This window comes from Canis lupus, chromosome 10 (genome assembly GCF_048164855.1).
Source record: "Canis lupus baileyi chromosome 10, mCanLup2.hap1, whole genome shotgun sequence".
Classification (NCBI taxonomy): domain Eukaryota; kingdom Metazoa; phylum Chordata; class Mammalia; order Carnivora; family Canidae; genus Canis; species Canis lupus.
Genome location: NC_132847.1, coordinates 52647083 through 52662195, shown reverse-complemented (window position 1 = coordinate 52662195; position 15113 = coordinate 52647083). Strand labels below are relative to the sequence as shown.

Below are 15113 nucleotides of genomic sequence, written 5' to 3'. Positions count from 1 at the left end.
ATCTACTTGATCTCTAGAATGTGGGGCCGTTGTCTTATGGTATAACCAGTTCCATAACAAATTCCTATTAAAAAACTCATGTCCTTCTTTGAGAATATTTTTTCTTCTTCCTACATTTTTATAATGTAAAGCTCTGTTCTTTCCTTAAAGGATTGTATGCGTATAGTTGAATTTTGTCAGCTATAAACAGGATTCTGTTTCTGATTTTTGTCATGAAAAATCTATGTGTAGATTAGCATTTCTCTTAGTATATATGTTATACAAATTATTTTTCCCCTAGAGGCAATGCCACTTGCTTTGCATATGGACAGACAGGTGCCGGGAAGACCTACACCATGATAGGAACTCATCAGAACCCAGGACTCTATGCTCTGGCTGCCAAAGATATCTTCAGGCAACTAGAAGTATCCCAGCCAAGAAGGCACCTCTTCGTGTGGATCAGCTTCTATGAAATCTACTGTGGACAGCTTTATGACCTCTTAAATAGAAGAAAAAGGTACTGATTATGAGTGGGGAAACTATAAATCTGTGAATCGTTGTTTTAGGCCAGAGTCCCACAGGATCATGGAATCATGGGATTTAATGCGAGGCCTTGTTATATTTGTGCCCTTTTGTGAAATAAGTTTCTTGAATCAGATGAATATTTCTTTTCTTTTTTTTTTAAGATTTTATTTATTTATTCATGAGAGACACAGAGAGAGAGAGTGAGAGCCATAGGCACAGGCAGAGGGAGAAGCAGGCTCCATGCAAGGAACCTGATGTGGGACTCAATCCCGGGACTCCAGGATCAGGCCCTGGGCCGAAGGCAGGCGCTAAACCGCTGAGCCACCCAGGGCTCCCCTGAATATTTATTTTTAAAGATTTTATTTATTCATTTGACAGAAAGCACATGCAGGGGGAGTGGGAGAGGAAGGGAGCCTGATGCGGGGCTTGATCCCAGGACCCCAGGATCACGACCCAAGCCAAAGGCAGACACTTAACCAACTGAGCCACCCAGGCGTCCCAGATGAATATTTTTTAAACCATCAGTTCAACTAGAGAAAAATGTAAATTAGCCTTCCATTAGTATTTTATTTATTTATTTATTTTTAAAGATTTTATTTATTCATGAGAGACATAGAGAGAGAGAGGCAGAGACATAGGCAGAGGGAGCAGGCTCCATGCAGGGAGCCCGATGTGGGACTTGATCCCAGGGCCCCGGGATCACGACCTGAGCCAAAGGCAAGATGCTCAACCTCTGAGCTACCCAGGAATCCCCCATTTGGATTTTTAATATTTATTTTAGAGAGAGACAGAGCAAGCATGGGGAGGGGTAAAGGGGGATAGAGAGAGAGAGAGAGAGACCCAAGCAGACTCCTCCCTGAGCTTGGACCCCCGCACAGGGCTCATTCTTAGGACCCTGAGACTATGACCCAAGCCAACACTAAGAGTTGGATGCCCAACCAACTGTGCTACCCAGGGGCCCTGCATTAGTATTATTTTTATGTGATCAATATCCTAATGTTTATTGAAAGACTGTCCCTTTTATTTTGGTCTATGAAAAAGGTCATGATTTCAGGAAGTCAGGATGTCAACGTGTACTTAAATCCTTTCCTATGCTTTTGACCTATTATTACACTAGAAGAACCATAAATAATATTTCCTGCTTTCTCTTATTTTTTTGCTCTCAATAATCTTAGGGTAAATTTAATGATAGTTTTCTGAAATCAGTAAAAAAAAAATCTCTCTTCTTCACATTAGACTTTTAACTCTTATAAGCCCATGCAACATAATACAGTAATTTAGAAATGAATTCAGTAACTCTGACTTTAAATCCCTATTGTATTTTTCTGCATAAAGTTTTATTTAGGTTGAAACAGATGACTTCAATCGAGCAGGAAACAATGAAGTTGTGAAGGTACCAACTGACTGGAAGAATAAGGAGGAGAGATGGAATAGGGGACGTGGAAAGATAAAAGGGTGTCATAACAGAATTAACCAGACCTGTGACATGTTGGGAGCAGCCACACCAAGTAGAGAGAGTTGAGGCTAAGCATGGTAGAGGGCTGGGGAAGCTAAATCAATGACAGAGACTAGCCTCCAGCAAAGGTATCCAAGCCCCTACAGAGCTGTCCAAAAGGATGTGCAAATTCCACAAGCTTCAGGCAAGCACTGGAATGGGAGGTGGGGGTAGAAGAGCAGCTTGAGTTCAGAAGGGAGAGCATGATAGGGCAGGCCCCCATGGTAGAGGAGTACTAGGATATTAAGTTGTGAAACTGGAGAAACCAGCAACTAGGCTTGGGCAGACTGCCATCTGTGGACTATTCCAAAGGAAAGGGGACCTTCAGGTATGCCACAATTCAGAGAATATACAGGTGTTCAGGGTTCTGTCCCGACACAGCAACTGCCAAATAAAGAAGGGTTCTGCTTTGGGTTTGCTTTGGAGGAGAGTTGCTTTTCTTTTTACCTTCTCTGTTGGTTCTGAAGCCTCAAGTTAGCTCAATCACAGCTTCTCTTCCAAGCCCCAGCACTTATTTATGAGCTCTTTCCAGTCAGAATGTATCTGGGCGCTGGCATCTGGCTCTGGGGGGTCCAAACAGACCAGGTCAACCACTAGCCACTGACAAAATTCGAAGTTAGAGTAAATGAGTGGTGGTGAAACAAGAAAGAAATTTATTTCTGAGAGGCCAGTACTGGGAAGACAGCAAACTAACATTTCAAAGACTGCTTCCAAAGTACCAAAAATACTTCTAGGTTTACGTAAGGAAAATATAAGACAAAGGTTGGTGGGTACTCCCAGGTGGGTCATGAAGGTCAAGTTGATCATTATCTTGGGGTCAGTCCTGAGTGGGGGCTTGCTGGCTCTGGGCAGTCCTTATTGCTTGAGGGGATAGTTTGGATTCTCTTATAGGGATGCTTTGCCTGCAGGATCTTTTTCCTGAATGAAGAGATAAGCTGGAAAGAACTAATTAGAAAATTTGAGGACAAAATGGAGGTAGTTGAAGTCCTCTTTGTTTAAAGAACAGTTGGCAGGAGAATACAAGCTGCTGTGTTTGTGTGTCTGTCTATCCATTCGTCCATCCAATTTATTTGGGTTAAGGGACAGTCAAGGTGTCTAGTCAGCTATTTGTGAGTGTCATTCTTTAATAAATTACTCATATATTTCCCTGTATGTTTGCACTCTTTAATTGTAGCCACGGAGATGGGATTATACTAACTCCTTTCTTTGAAGCTTCCTTTTAGGGCTCACTAGGGAAGAACCTACACTTACTCTGCAAGTGTCTTGGGCTGTAGGTGTTTTCTTTTTGTTTTTATATCTCTGGCTAATTGATTAGTATCTCTTTTGCCTATCTTCCTGGGACTTCTGAAATGTCCTGATCCACTCATGGCATACTTTCTGTTTAGAGCTGTTATGCTGTATCCTGTGTGTTTTTTTAATAAAATATATTTCCTAAAAGTAATAGTGAGACTTTGACAAAGGTGAACAGAAACATACATGATCAGTCCACCTCTTAATAAGCTAGAAACCAAAAGTTATGGATCTTCAAATTAACTTTTTTTTTTTTTTAAAGATATAATTGGCTTTTCTAAGCAATTCATGAATCGGGCCTCATTCCATCTAGCAAGTAGAGGGGAGGTCCAGGGAATTATACAAAATGGAAGATTTTTATAGAAAGGAGGCTAGAGCAAGGAAGTTAGTAGCAAAAGAAAATAAAAGATTGTTCCAGGCAAGATCACCTTCCTTTGTGGGGAAGCGCAGGGGGTCTTATTAGGTAGATTACCTCATTTTCCTTTGAGAGGGATAGAGAGGGCTCATGTGACAGATTACCTCACTAGTGCTTATCAAAAAAACGTCTGATTGAGAAGTTAAAACACACTTCTGGGGAGGTTGAAACTGCAATTAGGTATGAAGCCGCAAATTAACTCTTAAAAGTAGAGGTTAAATTGTTTTTATACCCTTGCATAAAAAGTGATAGAAATATACTTCTTGCTGGGACACCTGGGTAGCTCAGCGGTTGAGCGCCTGCCTTTGGCTCAGGGTGTGATCCCGGAGTCCTGGGATCGAGTCTCACATCGGGCTCCCTGCATGGAGCCTGCTTCTCCCTTTGCCTATGTCTCTACCTCTCTCTCTGTGTCTCTCATGAATAAATTTAAAAAATATATATATTCTTGCTTATAAGATTTTAAAATCTAGCAATACATTTTGGGCTGTCCATTAGGAACTTTTCTGGGGTGAGCTTAGGGTGTAGGGCCTAGGAAAATATGTTCAGGAATGACATGAGGACTCCGAAAGCTAGGTCCTTCCTTTATTCCAGAAGCCTGACTGTACCAATAGTTGTTTTCTGAGAGGTCACAGAGATTGGTGAAGCTGATTTCTTCCAGTCCTTCTATAAAAGTTTAGAAACTTGGGGTGAAACATAAACTAAGGAAAAATGTTTTTTAATGGCACCTGGGTAGCTCAGTTGGTTAAGCTTCTGTCTCTTGGTTTCCATTCAGGTCATGATCTCAGGATCATGGAATCAAGCCCCACATTGGGCTCCCCACTTAGTGGAGAATCTGCTTGTACCTCTTCCTTTGTTCCTCCCCGCCCCCCCCATGCCACCCTTGTGTGCATGCTCTCTCTCTCTCTCTCAAATATTTTTTTTCTTTTTTTAAATATTTTATTTATTTATTCATGAGAGACACAGAGAGAGAGAGAGAAAGTGAGAGAGAGAGAGAAAAGCAACTCCATGCAGGAAGCCCGACGTGTGACTTGATCCCGATCCCCGGTCTCCAGGATCACACCCTGGGCTGAAGGCAGCGCTAAACCGCTGAGCCACCCGGGCTGCCCTCTCAAATCTTTTGTAAAAAAAGAAAAAATTTTGAGAAAATTATTTCCTTTTTTGGCTGTAAAGTGGAATTCCATTCTTCTTTTTTTTTTTTTTTAAAGATTTTATTTATTCATGAAAGACACAGAGGAGCGGGGAAGGCAGAGACACAGGCAGAGGGAGAAGCAGGCTCCATGCAGGGAGCCTGATGCGGGACTCAATCCGAGGTCTCCAGGATCACACCCTAGGCCGAAGGCGACTCTAAACCGCTGAGCCACCCGGGCTGCCCAATGGAATTCCATTCCTAACTTCAATCACTATCTTATTAAGGGAGAAAAATAATGTTAGAGTCTTTAATAGATTCAATCAATACATGTGCCTTGATGTATCTGGTTTAATGATGATAGACCAAAAAATAAAAATAAAAAAAAAATGATGATAGACCACATAACCTTACATACAGACCTGAGAAATTCAGTCACAGCACCAGCTCTTCCTCCTCCCTTGGAAGATATATCAAGACTCCTTAGGTTGGAAATAAAGTAGAACCCCACTTATATTGGCTTAAGCTATTTAGGGGAGGCATTGGCTCATATAATTAGATAAAGCCTAGAGGAGAATCAGGCCTTAGGATCTATTTACTCTAGCAGCTCAGGGATGTTATAAGGACCTAATTTCTTTGCTCAGCTATGCTTTCTATGATGTTAGCCTCCAAAATTGGCTCTCTGGTGAATACAAAATGGCTGCCACTGTTCCTAGGGCCATGTACTTTCACTTCCAGAAAGAAAGAGCACCAGCACCTCACTCCCAGGCAACCTAACAACCAGAGACTAGGACTTTATTTTGATTGGACCAGCAGAGTTCCCATATCCAATCCTGAACCAATCACTGAAGCCAGGAATATATGACCCACTGATTGGCATAGGTCTGGATCTTAATGTTCATTCTTTTAATTGTAGCCAAAGATGCTGACTTGTTTACAACAGTCAAGGAACATCTCTGAAGCCCAGAGCTGGTGTCAGGAGGTGTGGGAGTAGACCAGGAGCATACACATTAATCTCACTCAAATAACAGAACTGCCATCTAATAGGAGAATGATGGAATGGTTTCTGGGGAGGCAAGAACAAGGTCCATTACAGCAGGTCTGCCATACTAACCATCTTCTTATATCTGCAGGCTCTTTGCAAGAGAAGATAGCAAGCACGTGGTACAGATAGTGGGACTGCAAGAGCTTCAGGTGGATAGTGTGGAGCTCCTCTTAGAGGTAACTCTTCTTTCCTTACTACCCACCCCCTGCAACAGCCTAAGTACAGAGAAAGAATTCATTTTTCCTATCTAACAAGTAAAATGGACTCAGATTTACCCAAAAGGCTATGACAGGCATTCCTCTTCACATTTATAAAACATGAGTCCTCTAAGAAGACAGCTCCTTTCCCTACAGGATTGTTGTTTCATTGCCACAGAGCATATGGGAGAACCTCATGCATGAGAGGGATACTTCTGTGCTAGTTTCACAGGCTGCTAATGTATATTTCTAAGATAGTAGGAAAAGCTGCTAGAGAGAACTATTCTTACTTTAAGTAAAAATTTTAATAGGTAAGAGGTGCCTGGCTGGCTCAGTCAGTGGAACATGTGACTCTTGATCTCAGGGTGTGAGTTTGGTGTAGAGATTACTTAAAAAAATTTTTTTTAAATGGGTAATACTTTAAAAAAAAATGGGTAATACTTTCACATGGTTTCAAAATTCAAGAGGTATAGGAGTGCCTGGCTGGCTCAGTCAGTTGAGCATCTGACTCTTGATTTCAGCTCAGGTCATGATCTCAGGGTTGTGAGATCAAGCCCTGCGTCAGACTCTGTGCTGAACATGGAATCCGCCTGTCTCTGTCACTGTGCTTCTGTTCCTGCCTCTGCTGGTTCTCTCTCTCAAAGAAATAAATAAAATCTTTAAAAATAAATTCAAGAGGTACAATGAAAATAAAATGTCCCTTACATTCCCTTTTCAAACTGAGGCAACTAATTTTAATAGTTTTTTTTTTTATATATATCCTTCCAAAAGTATTTTTAAATCTTCTTCTATTAAAAGTTATCTTTTAGAGCACTGAATGGCTCAGTCGGTTGGGATCTGCCTTCAGCTCAGGTCATGATCTCAGGGTCCTGGGATGGCGCCCCACATTGGGCGACCTGTTCAGTGGGGGTTTGCTTCTCCTTCTCCCTCCCCCCTCCTCCCTGCTGTGTTCTCTCTCCACCCCCCCCCCTCTTATTCTCTCAAATAAATGGATAAAATCTTTCTTAAAAAAATTTATCTTTTAACACTTACTCATTATTATATATAAACCTTACAAAAATATATAAGAAGGGATCCCTGGGTGGCGCAGCAGTTTAGTGCTGCCTTTGGCCCAGGGCGTGATCCTGGAGACCCGGGATCAAATCCCACATCGGGCTCCCAGTGCATGGAGCCTGCTTCTCCCTCTGCCTGTGTCTCTGCCTCTCTCTCTCTCTGTGTCTGTCATGAATAAATAAATTTTAAAAATCTAAAAAAAAAAAAAACCTCACCAGGTGATTCTAACATGCAGCCTGCAGCCATTATAGTCATTCTTTTAGTATATCCACCAACCCTGCCTAGAGTCAAAGAGAGAAGGCTAGAAGGGCAGGCTGGGTACTTGATAAAACCTGCCTTTAAAACAGCTTCACAATATACCCTTCCAGAGACTTAGGTGTATGAAATGGCAAGATGACCCACTATTGATGTCTTTTTGTAACAGTTTCCTTTTCCTAGGACAAATAGGTAAATTTTGCTTAAGGGCTGGGACTTCATATTTGTGTAATTATCATATTCCTGATTCCTGGGATCTAAAATTTGAGGGTAGCACATAAGTGAGCTAATTTAGAGTTACCTAAGAGCCAAGAGCCCCTTTCTAGGAATTGTAAAGGCAGATGCAGAACAAAAGTTTGTGGGATGTATTGAAGGGGCTTCCCTGAAACTGACCATTCTTAACCTGTCCAGTGCTCCCTCCACTGTGGTGTCCTAAGGAAATTGTCTCTCATACTCCTATTCACTGTGGTCCTCTTGCATCTTCCTCCCCCAGCCATTCCTTCATTTGGCAGGGAGTGGCAGGAGAGTTCGTTCCCCTAATACCTTTATCCTTGAAGATTAAACCAACTGAATGAGAAAGGAGCAAACTTTAGGAGGAAGTCCCTTTTCCTTAGCTATGGGCCATCATTGTGTTAACAGACAATCTGTGTCAAATCACCTCCTCTACCCTTGAAGAGTTTTGTGTACTGCTCTTTCCTAAGATATATCTCCTAAGAAAAACAGAAAGAAGTTTTTTGTTAGTGTGTTATCATTATCGTCATCAATACTCTCAGTCTGTAATATATATGATGTACAAGGAAGCCAGCTGAGATCAAGGTGGAAAGTTGATATAAATTATGGATGCCCTCATAAATATTTACTGACTCGAAACAACAGCACTTGCCAACTCAGATGTCACACTTTCTCAGGTGTTCCTGTTCATGCTCACTCAGGTATCACCCATGTGTTTACTCAAATGTCACTGTCTGGTGTCATCTTTGAGTGTCACCCTCAGGTTCACTCAGGCATGGCCACTTGTTGCCTACCTGCACAACTAACTAGTAGCCTCATTTTTCACACGAGATTGTCCTTCCTCCAGGACCTTCTCCTTCAGGTGTATTTTATTACCTGGTCTTAATGCAGGCACCAGGTCTTCCCTGCTTTTACAGAGGACACACTGACTCATCACATTTCTCAGATTTGGAATCAAGATTTCTTCTGTCGGGGAATTGATGAGTACTTTTTTAGTAGCAGAGATTTATAGATTTTTAAGTCCTTTTTATAGCCATTTTACATTCTTATGAGTATCCATTCTCTAATTTCTAATAAATCTGTTCATGTTTTATCATTGCCCCAGCTATAATTGGTAGCAGAGTCCACATGGTGAAAGCTTCCCCTAGATGAGCCTCAGTTCTATGCCAGTGATAGAAACTAAATGTGTATACAATGCCTATACTACTGAAGTGCTCATAGCCCTTCTTTGGTATATGTGAAGAAAGCTTAGTAAAGCCTTATAACCAGACAGACCTGAGTCCCAGTGCCATATATCCTTCAGTATGTCCTTTACCTTTCTGAGCCTGAAACATGTGGATGATAGATGATTGGGTTGGGTGATAGGGAAGGAAATAACATACATAAAATGCTTGGTGAGACACTAGCTCAGTTTGCCACATCTATTCCTATTAATAATGTCCCTGAATGTTTCCCAGGCAACAGAATTCAGCAGTTGTCTCTACTATCTTGGTGGCAGGTCCCCATTTCACTACTCACATAACTCGTTCTGTCTAAAGGACCTAGATTTAGAAACTTGCCTAATAGACTTTAGTTATGGAAGGAGGAATTGGAGGAGGAGGAGGAGGAGGAGAAGGTAATGAGAAGAAAAGGGAACCTAGTGATTTTTAAGTTGATTGCACTAATTTTGCTCAGCTCCCAGACTTGCATTTCCCCCCAAATGCATTCCCTATTTTTTGCTCCCTTCCTTCTTTTTTTTTTTTTTTTGGTTCACTTGCACTGGACAGCTCATGGAATCTCATGTTGATCTATAAAGCTCTATTTCTTGCATGAAACTCTGGTTGTTTTATATTTGTGAAAAGAAAGTTTTGGAAGTTTACACAAAGATGTTCTTTTTTCTTTTTTTAAGATTTTATTTATTCATGAGAGACAGAGACGTAGGCAGAAGGAAAGCAGGCTCCCCATGGGGAGCCTGATGTGGGACTCGATCCTAGGACCCCGGGATCACGACCTGAGCCAAAGGCAGATGCTCAACCACTGAGCCACCCAGGTGCCTCAAGATGTAAGTTCTTGAGGTACCTGACTGGCTCAGTCAATCCAGCCTGTGACTCTTGTTCTCAGGATTTTGAGTTTGAGCCCCACACTGAGTGTAGAGATTACTTTAAAAAATTTAAAGGGGATCCCTGGGTGGCGCAGCGGTTTGGCGCCTGCCTTTGGCCCAGGGCACAATCCTGGAGAACCGGGATCGAGTCCCACGTCGGGCTCCCGGTGCATGGAGCCTGCTTCTCCCTCTGTCTGTGTCTCTGCCTGCCTCTCTCTCTCTGTGTGTGACTATCACAAAAAAAAAAAAAAAAAAAAAAAATTAAAAATCTTAAAAATATTTTTTTTTATTTAAATGAGTATTTACTGCGTGAGGGGAGGGGGCTTGAGTGGGCTCAGTTGGTTAAACATTGGGCTCTTGATTTCGGCTCAGGTCATGATCTCAGGGCCTTGAGATTGAGTCCTGCTTAGGGCTCAGCAGGAAATCTGCTTGAGATTCTTTCTGCCCCTCCCCTCTGTGTTCTCTCTCTCCAAAATAAATCTTTAAAAAAAAAAAAAAGAGTATTTATTGAGAATTTACCATGTCCCAGTCATGATTCTAAATGTTTTACATGTATCATCTTGTATAATCTTTTTTAGTTCTCATAAGTAACCTATGAGATTATCACTTTATAGATAAGAAACTGGGCTCTGAAAAGTTGAGTGGCTTGTAAAATTTTGCTCATTGCAAAAGTTCACACAACCTATGCCAGAGCTGTCACGTAAACCTAGACATTCTAACTTCAGACTTCACTACCTTAACCACTACACTTGAGTCTGTATGTCACTTAGAAGTTTGATGATCTTCACAAACTGAGTCATTTTTACTTAGAGTTCAGCTGCTTTATTTCATAGTTTCTGAAAGGAATGGTGATTTCAGGCTGTTTCTGAAGCTGAGGAAATGATCAGAACAGAAATTCTTTCATGCCTTCCCTAAAAGGCATTTACACAGGAAAGGACTCCTCAACACGTTAGGTTTGCACACTCACAGGTGACCAGTGCATCATGATGGACAAGGTAGACAAGGTGCGTGAAAAACAAAGTGTAAAACTCTGTAATAGAATCCCAGAAGACAACCTTTCTTGACTCCCCTAGGGTTGAACCACAAACCATCCTGTGAGTTTCTCAGTATCCACAGTTCCTTTTGCTAGGTAGAGCCTTAAGGCCTCTGAGCTCTCACTATGTCCCAGCAGAAGTAGCATCATTACTCTCACATGTGGCAGAGGGCACCTGGCTTGTATCCCTAGCCTGACCATATTTGACCTATGTGACTTGGATAAGTCACTAACTTCTCTGGGTTCCTTCCCTTATCAAGCATATTGTTTACACAAATGTAGAAATTTAAAAGATCTCCCCTGTCTCTTCACGGAGCTTGTAAGAGACCAAAAACAAACAAACAAACAAGGCAAAAGAGGTGTGAGAACCCTAAAACTAGAAGGAATTACACCAGAATCTTGTTAACTCTGGGACTACGGGAAGTATGTATTTTCTTCTTGATACTTTTCCTGTATTTTCCAAGTTTTCCACAGTAAGCACATCTTCTTTTTCTAATAGAGAAAAAGGAAATAAAAGTTTGATAAAAAGAACATCACATAATCATGACATTACAGTCTAAGTAAGCATGAAGTCAGAGTGACAGGAGAGAGGCCACGATGAAGAAGCACAGTTGAACTAGATGGTTCAGTTACAGATACGCCTTACATGGCCTAGCCAGCATCTGAGCTTAGTTAGCGGTGCAGGTTTAAGGGACTACTGCTCTTACTCTTGTGATTTCCAATTAGCATAACATTCTAGCCATGCAGTTGAAAATCCAGTGTTAAAAATTAACAGGTTCTTCTCTTTATAAAAAAAAGTTATCAGATACTTTTGATACTCTTAGCAGATTATGTACAAAATAAGTGTATCTAAAATTTGATTCTAAAATACAATTCTAAATCTCATACACAGATAGTGCTCACTTCGGCAGCACATATACTAAATCTCATACACAGATAATCTTTAGAAACACAACTGCTTAAACCATGCAAGAACTTATTATTAGTTAAACTTTTAAAAAGTACCTGCATGTTTTTATGACCTGTTGTTGAAATTTGATTCTGGAAGCTTTTAGACTTTTAATTTGGGAACTGTGGCTATGTTCAGTATAATATAAATTAAAATTTTGATTTGAGGACTTCCTTACCCTTAATTCACTGGAAAACAAATAAATTTATCATAAGTCCCTGACAGTGTGGAAACCACAGGAGCTTTGGAGTCAGACGTACTGGATATGGAATTTGGTTCTGCCCACAATAGCTGTGAGCAAATCAACCCCCCCCCTTTTTTTTTTTAAGATTTTATTCATTTATATACAGAGAGACAGTATAAACAGAGAGAGGCAGAGAAAGAGGGAGGGACAGAGAATCTCAAGCAGACTGTGCAGAGCCCCACCCAGGGCTCAGTCCCACCACCTTGAGATCATGACCTGAGCTGAAACCAGGAGTTAGATGCTCAACCAACTGAGCCACCCAGGTGCCCCGCAAATCAGCCTTTTGAGTTTATTCAACATATACTAATAACGATTTTTTTATTTTTAAGTAATCTCTATACCCAGCGTGGAGCACAAACTCACAACCCCAAGATCAAGAGTCACACATTCCATTGACTGAGCCAGCCAGGCACTCCTCTATCAAATATTTCTTCACCTTTTTGATTCTCAATAATCAACATTCCTCCCTCTATCTAAAATCAGGGCAGCAGAGGGTGCCTGGGTGGCTCAGTGGTTGAGCATCTGCCTTTGGCTCGGGTTGTGATCCCGGGGTCCTGGGATCAAGTCCCACATTAGATTCCCCGCAGGGAGCCTGCTTCTCCCTCTGCCTATGTCTGTGCCTCTCTCTCTCTCTTTCATGAATAAATAAATAAGATCTTTAAAAAAATAAAAAATAATTTTAAAAAATCAGGACAGCATGTTCCTATATGGCTTTCCTGTACTATCAGTGACAAAAGGCCTATCCTGAGGCTTCACCTCTACTCCTTTCCCTGTGGGCCAGAGGGACCTAAGTTAATCTTTTCTCCTATTTGGAGGGGCACTTGATCTCAAGGGAAATCACGGGCTTATGTCAGTTGTGATAGCTCATGACTTCATTTTCACACTCTTCAGCCTGGCCTTCTTTATGAGTGCATCCTGGTGGAACAGGTGGTTATAATCAATCATTCCATGATGCACATGGATTCTGTCCTTTGCTTTAGTTAATAAGATAGATGGGTACTATGGGACCTTGCCTTGGAGACCAGTCATGCCGTAGAGATTGTAGTCAGGCTAAATCTATCAAAGATATTAAAAAGAATATATAAGATCAAGAAGTAAATTAGCTCTTGAGCTATTGAATGTGCTCCCCCAAGGTTAGTATTCCACATTGTTTGTATTGCTGTTGGATATTTATTTATTCTGTATGATTTAATGTTTAGGCAGCTTTCTACATAGAAGGAAAATACTACAGGGTACTGACAAAGTCATATGCCTGGTCTCTGTTGCTTTCAGCCAACTCGGGGGAAGGGAGGGCTTTACTTCTTGGGGAAATCACCCTATGGATTTTATTTTCAGGTGATTCTGAAGGGCAGCAAAGAGCGCAGCACCGGGGCCACTGGAGTTAATGCAGACTCCTCCCGCTCCCATGCTATCATTCAAATTCAGATCAAAGATTCAGCCAAGAGGACATTTGGCAGGTAAGCTGGAAATATGCAAGGAATTGCATTGTCTGCCTTTCTCTAATGTGACTTTGAAATATGTGTTATCAACAACAGGACACTCTGCCACCATGGAGTTTTTAATAAATATCAGAGATACAGAGTAGAGTTGTTAGCTCTGAAATAAATCATTGTATTAAAGTGCCATCAGTTGATTAACCATGAAGTAATGACCTATTGTTGGTCAAGCCTAAGTTATTAAAAGAGACATTGATTGCTTCTAATGTGAAACACAGTATCAGCAAAGAAATAGTAGGAAATGCATCTCAGCTTATAGGCCAAAAAAAAAAAAAGAGAGAAAATTAATCTATCCTTCTTGAAAGAAGCCATAAGACAATTGAGTACATTCATTGCTTCTCTGGTGCTATCTTAGCAAACTCTGCCACACTGATGGATGAGCCTATCTCACCTCTGAGTAATGAGTCTTTTTTTTTTTTTAGCTTTTCTTTTCTTTTCTTTTTTTTGGCTGGAAAGCAGCCCACAAAAGTTTCTCTTTAATTATCTAAGTGGTCACCTAAGTAATTTGCATTGTAGTCATTTAGCTTTATGGGAAGAATGCTTTATTAATTTCTCACAAATGATTAACACCAACAGAAGTGTCTACCAGCAACAGCTGACAGATTAAAATCTTAGAATACTTTTGGAAAGCTGACAGTATGTCTTTTCTTTCCAGAGGATGGTCCAGTGTTCATTTCTCCCTGCTGCCCCAAAATGCTGACTGGTGTAAAAATAAACCAAAGCCCCCAAGAAGTTATCACTGCTGTGTCTTTTCTCTAGGATCTCTTTTATTGACTTGGCTGGCAGTGAAAGAGCAGCAGATGCCAGAGACTCAGATAGACAGACAAAGATGGAAGGCGCAGAAATAAACCAGAGTCTTCTGGCTGTAAGTTGTTTGAAAACTTTCAACTAAAATTCTCTTGGGGGTGCCTGAGTGGCTCAGTTTGCTAAGCCTCTGCCTTCAGCTCAGGTCATGATCCCTGATGCATGGGATCGAGCCCTGCATCAGACTCCACATCTGTGCTAAGCAGAGAGCCAGTTTCTCCCTCTTCCTCTGCCCTTCCCCCTGCTTGTGCACACGCTCTCTCTCTCTCTGTAGAATAAATAAATAAAATCTTTAAAAATAATAAAATCCTTCTTGAGAGATTTTGCCCCTCTTCTCATGCAGCTAGAGTGGGTGAAGGTGGGGTGGGGTAGAATCAGCAGAGCAAGGGCATGGTCTTATCTGACAGTGGAATTCCAGAGTTGGAGATGGAGGCTGCCCAGTCAGATTCTCAGCAGTTCTAGGCAACTCTTCTCTTCTGTCCCTGCCTTCTCTTCTTCTGGTCAGTCCCTTAGGAACAGAAAAATGTTTCTGCAGCTGCTGAATAGTTAACTTAGGTAAGCTTTCTCTCTCTCATCAAGTTTTTAAATTGTATTAATTTTTCAAACATAAAAACACAGAATAAGTTGTATAGTGATCTCTCAAATATTGAAGCTGTTGCACCCAGCTTCAACATGTAAAAAATGTAACCAACCCTTCCTTCCCCTGGTTGAATTATTGTAAAGCATCTCCTGTCATCCTGTCATTTCTTCCACAAATATTTCATTATCTCAGAGATTAGGACTCTTATTTTTTAACATAACTGTAATGCCATTATCATACCAGAAGAAATAATTATGTAATGTTATCTATTATCCAGTAAGATTTATCATTTCTCCAGTTGTCCCATAAATGTCTT

The 15113-nt window shown here is 41.1% G+C and overlaps 1 protein-coding gene across 3 annotated transcripts in view; it reads left to right on the top strand.

Annotated features, from left to right (window-relative positions):
- The window catches only part of KIF24 (kinesin family member 24), a 78435-nt gene that overhangs the window by 42707 nt on the left and 20615 nt on the right, over positions 1 to 15113 (top strand). For all 3 annotated transcript variants that reach the window (XR_012038188.1, XM_072841694.1, XM_072841693.1), the window contains exons 5-8: positions 281 to 496; positions 5964 to 6051; positions 13253 to 13374; positions 14173 to 14278. Coding sequence is in view for 2 of the 3 variants with exons in the window: in XM_072841694.1 (XP_072697795.1) it covers positions 281 to 496; positions 5964 to 6051; positions 13253 to 13374; positions 14173 to 14278 (532 nt within the window). In the remaining variant the exon portion in view is untranslated. The remainder of the gene's footprint in view (positions 1 to 280; positions 497 to 5963; positions 6052 to 13252; positions 13375 to 14172; positions 14279 to 15113) is intronic.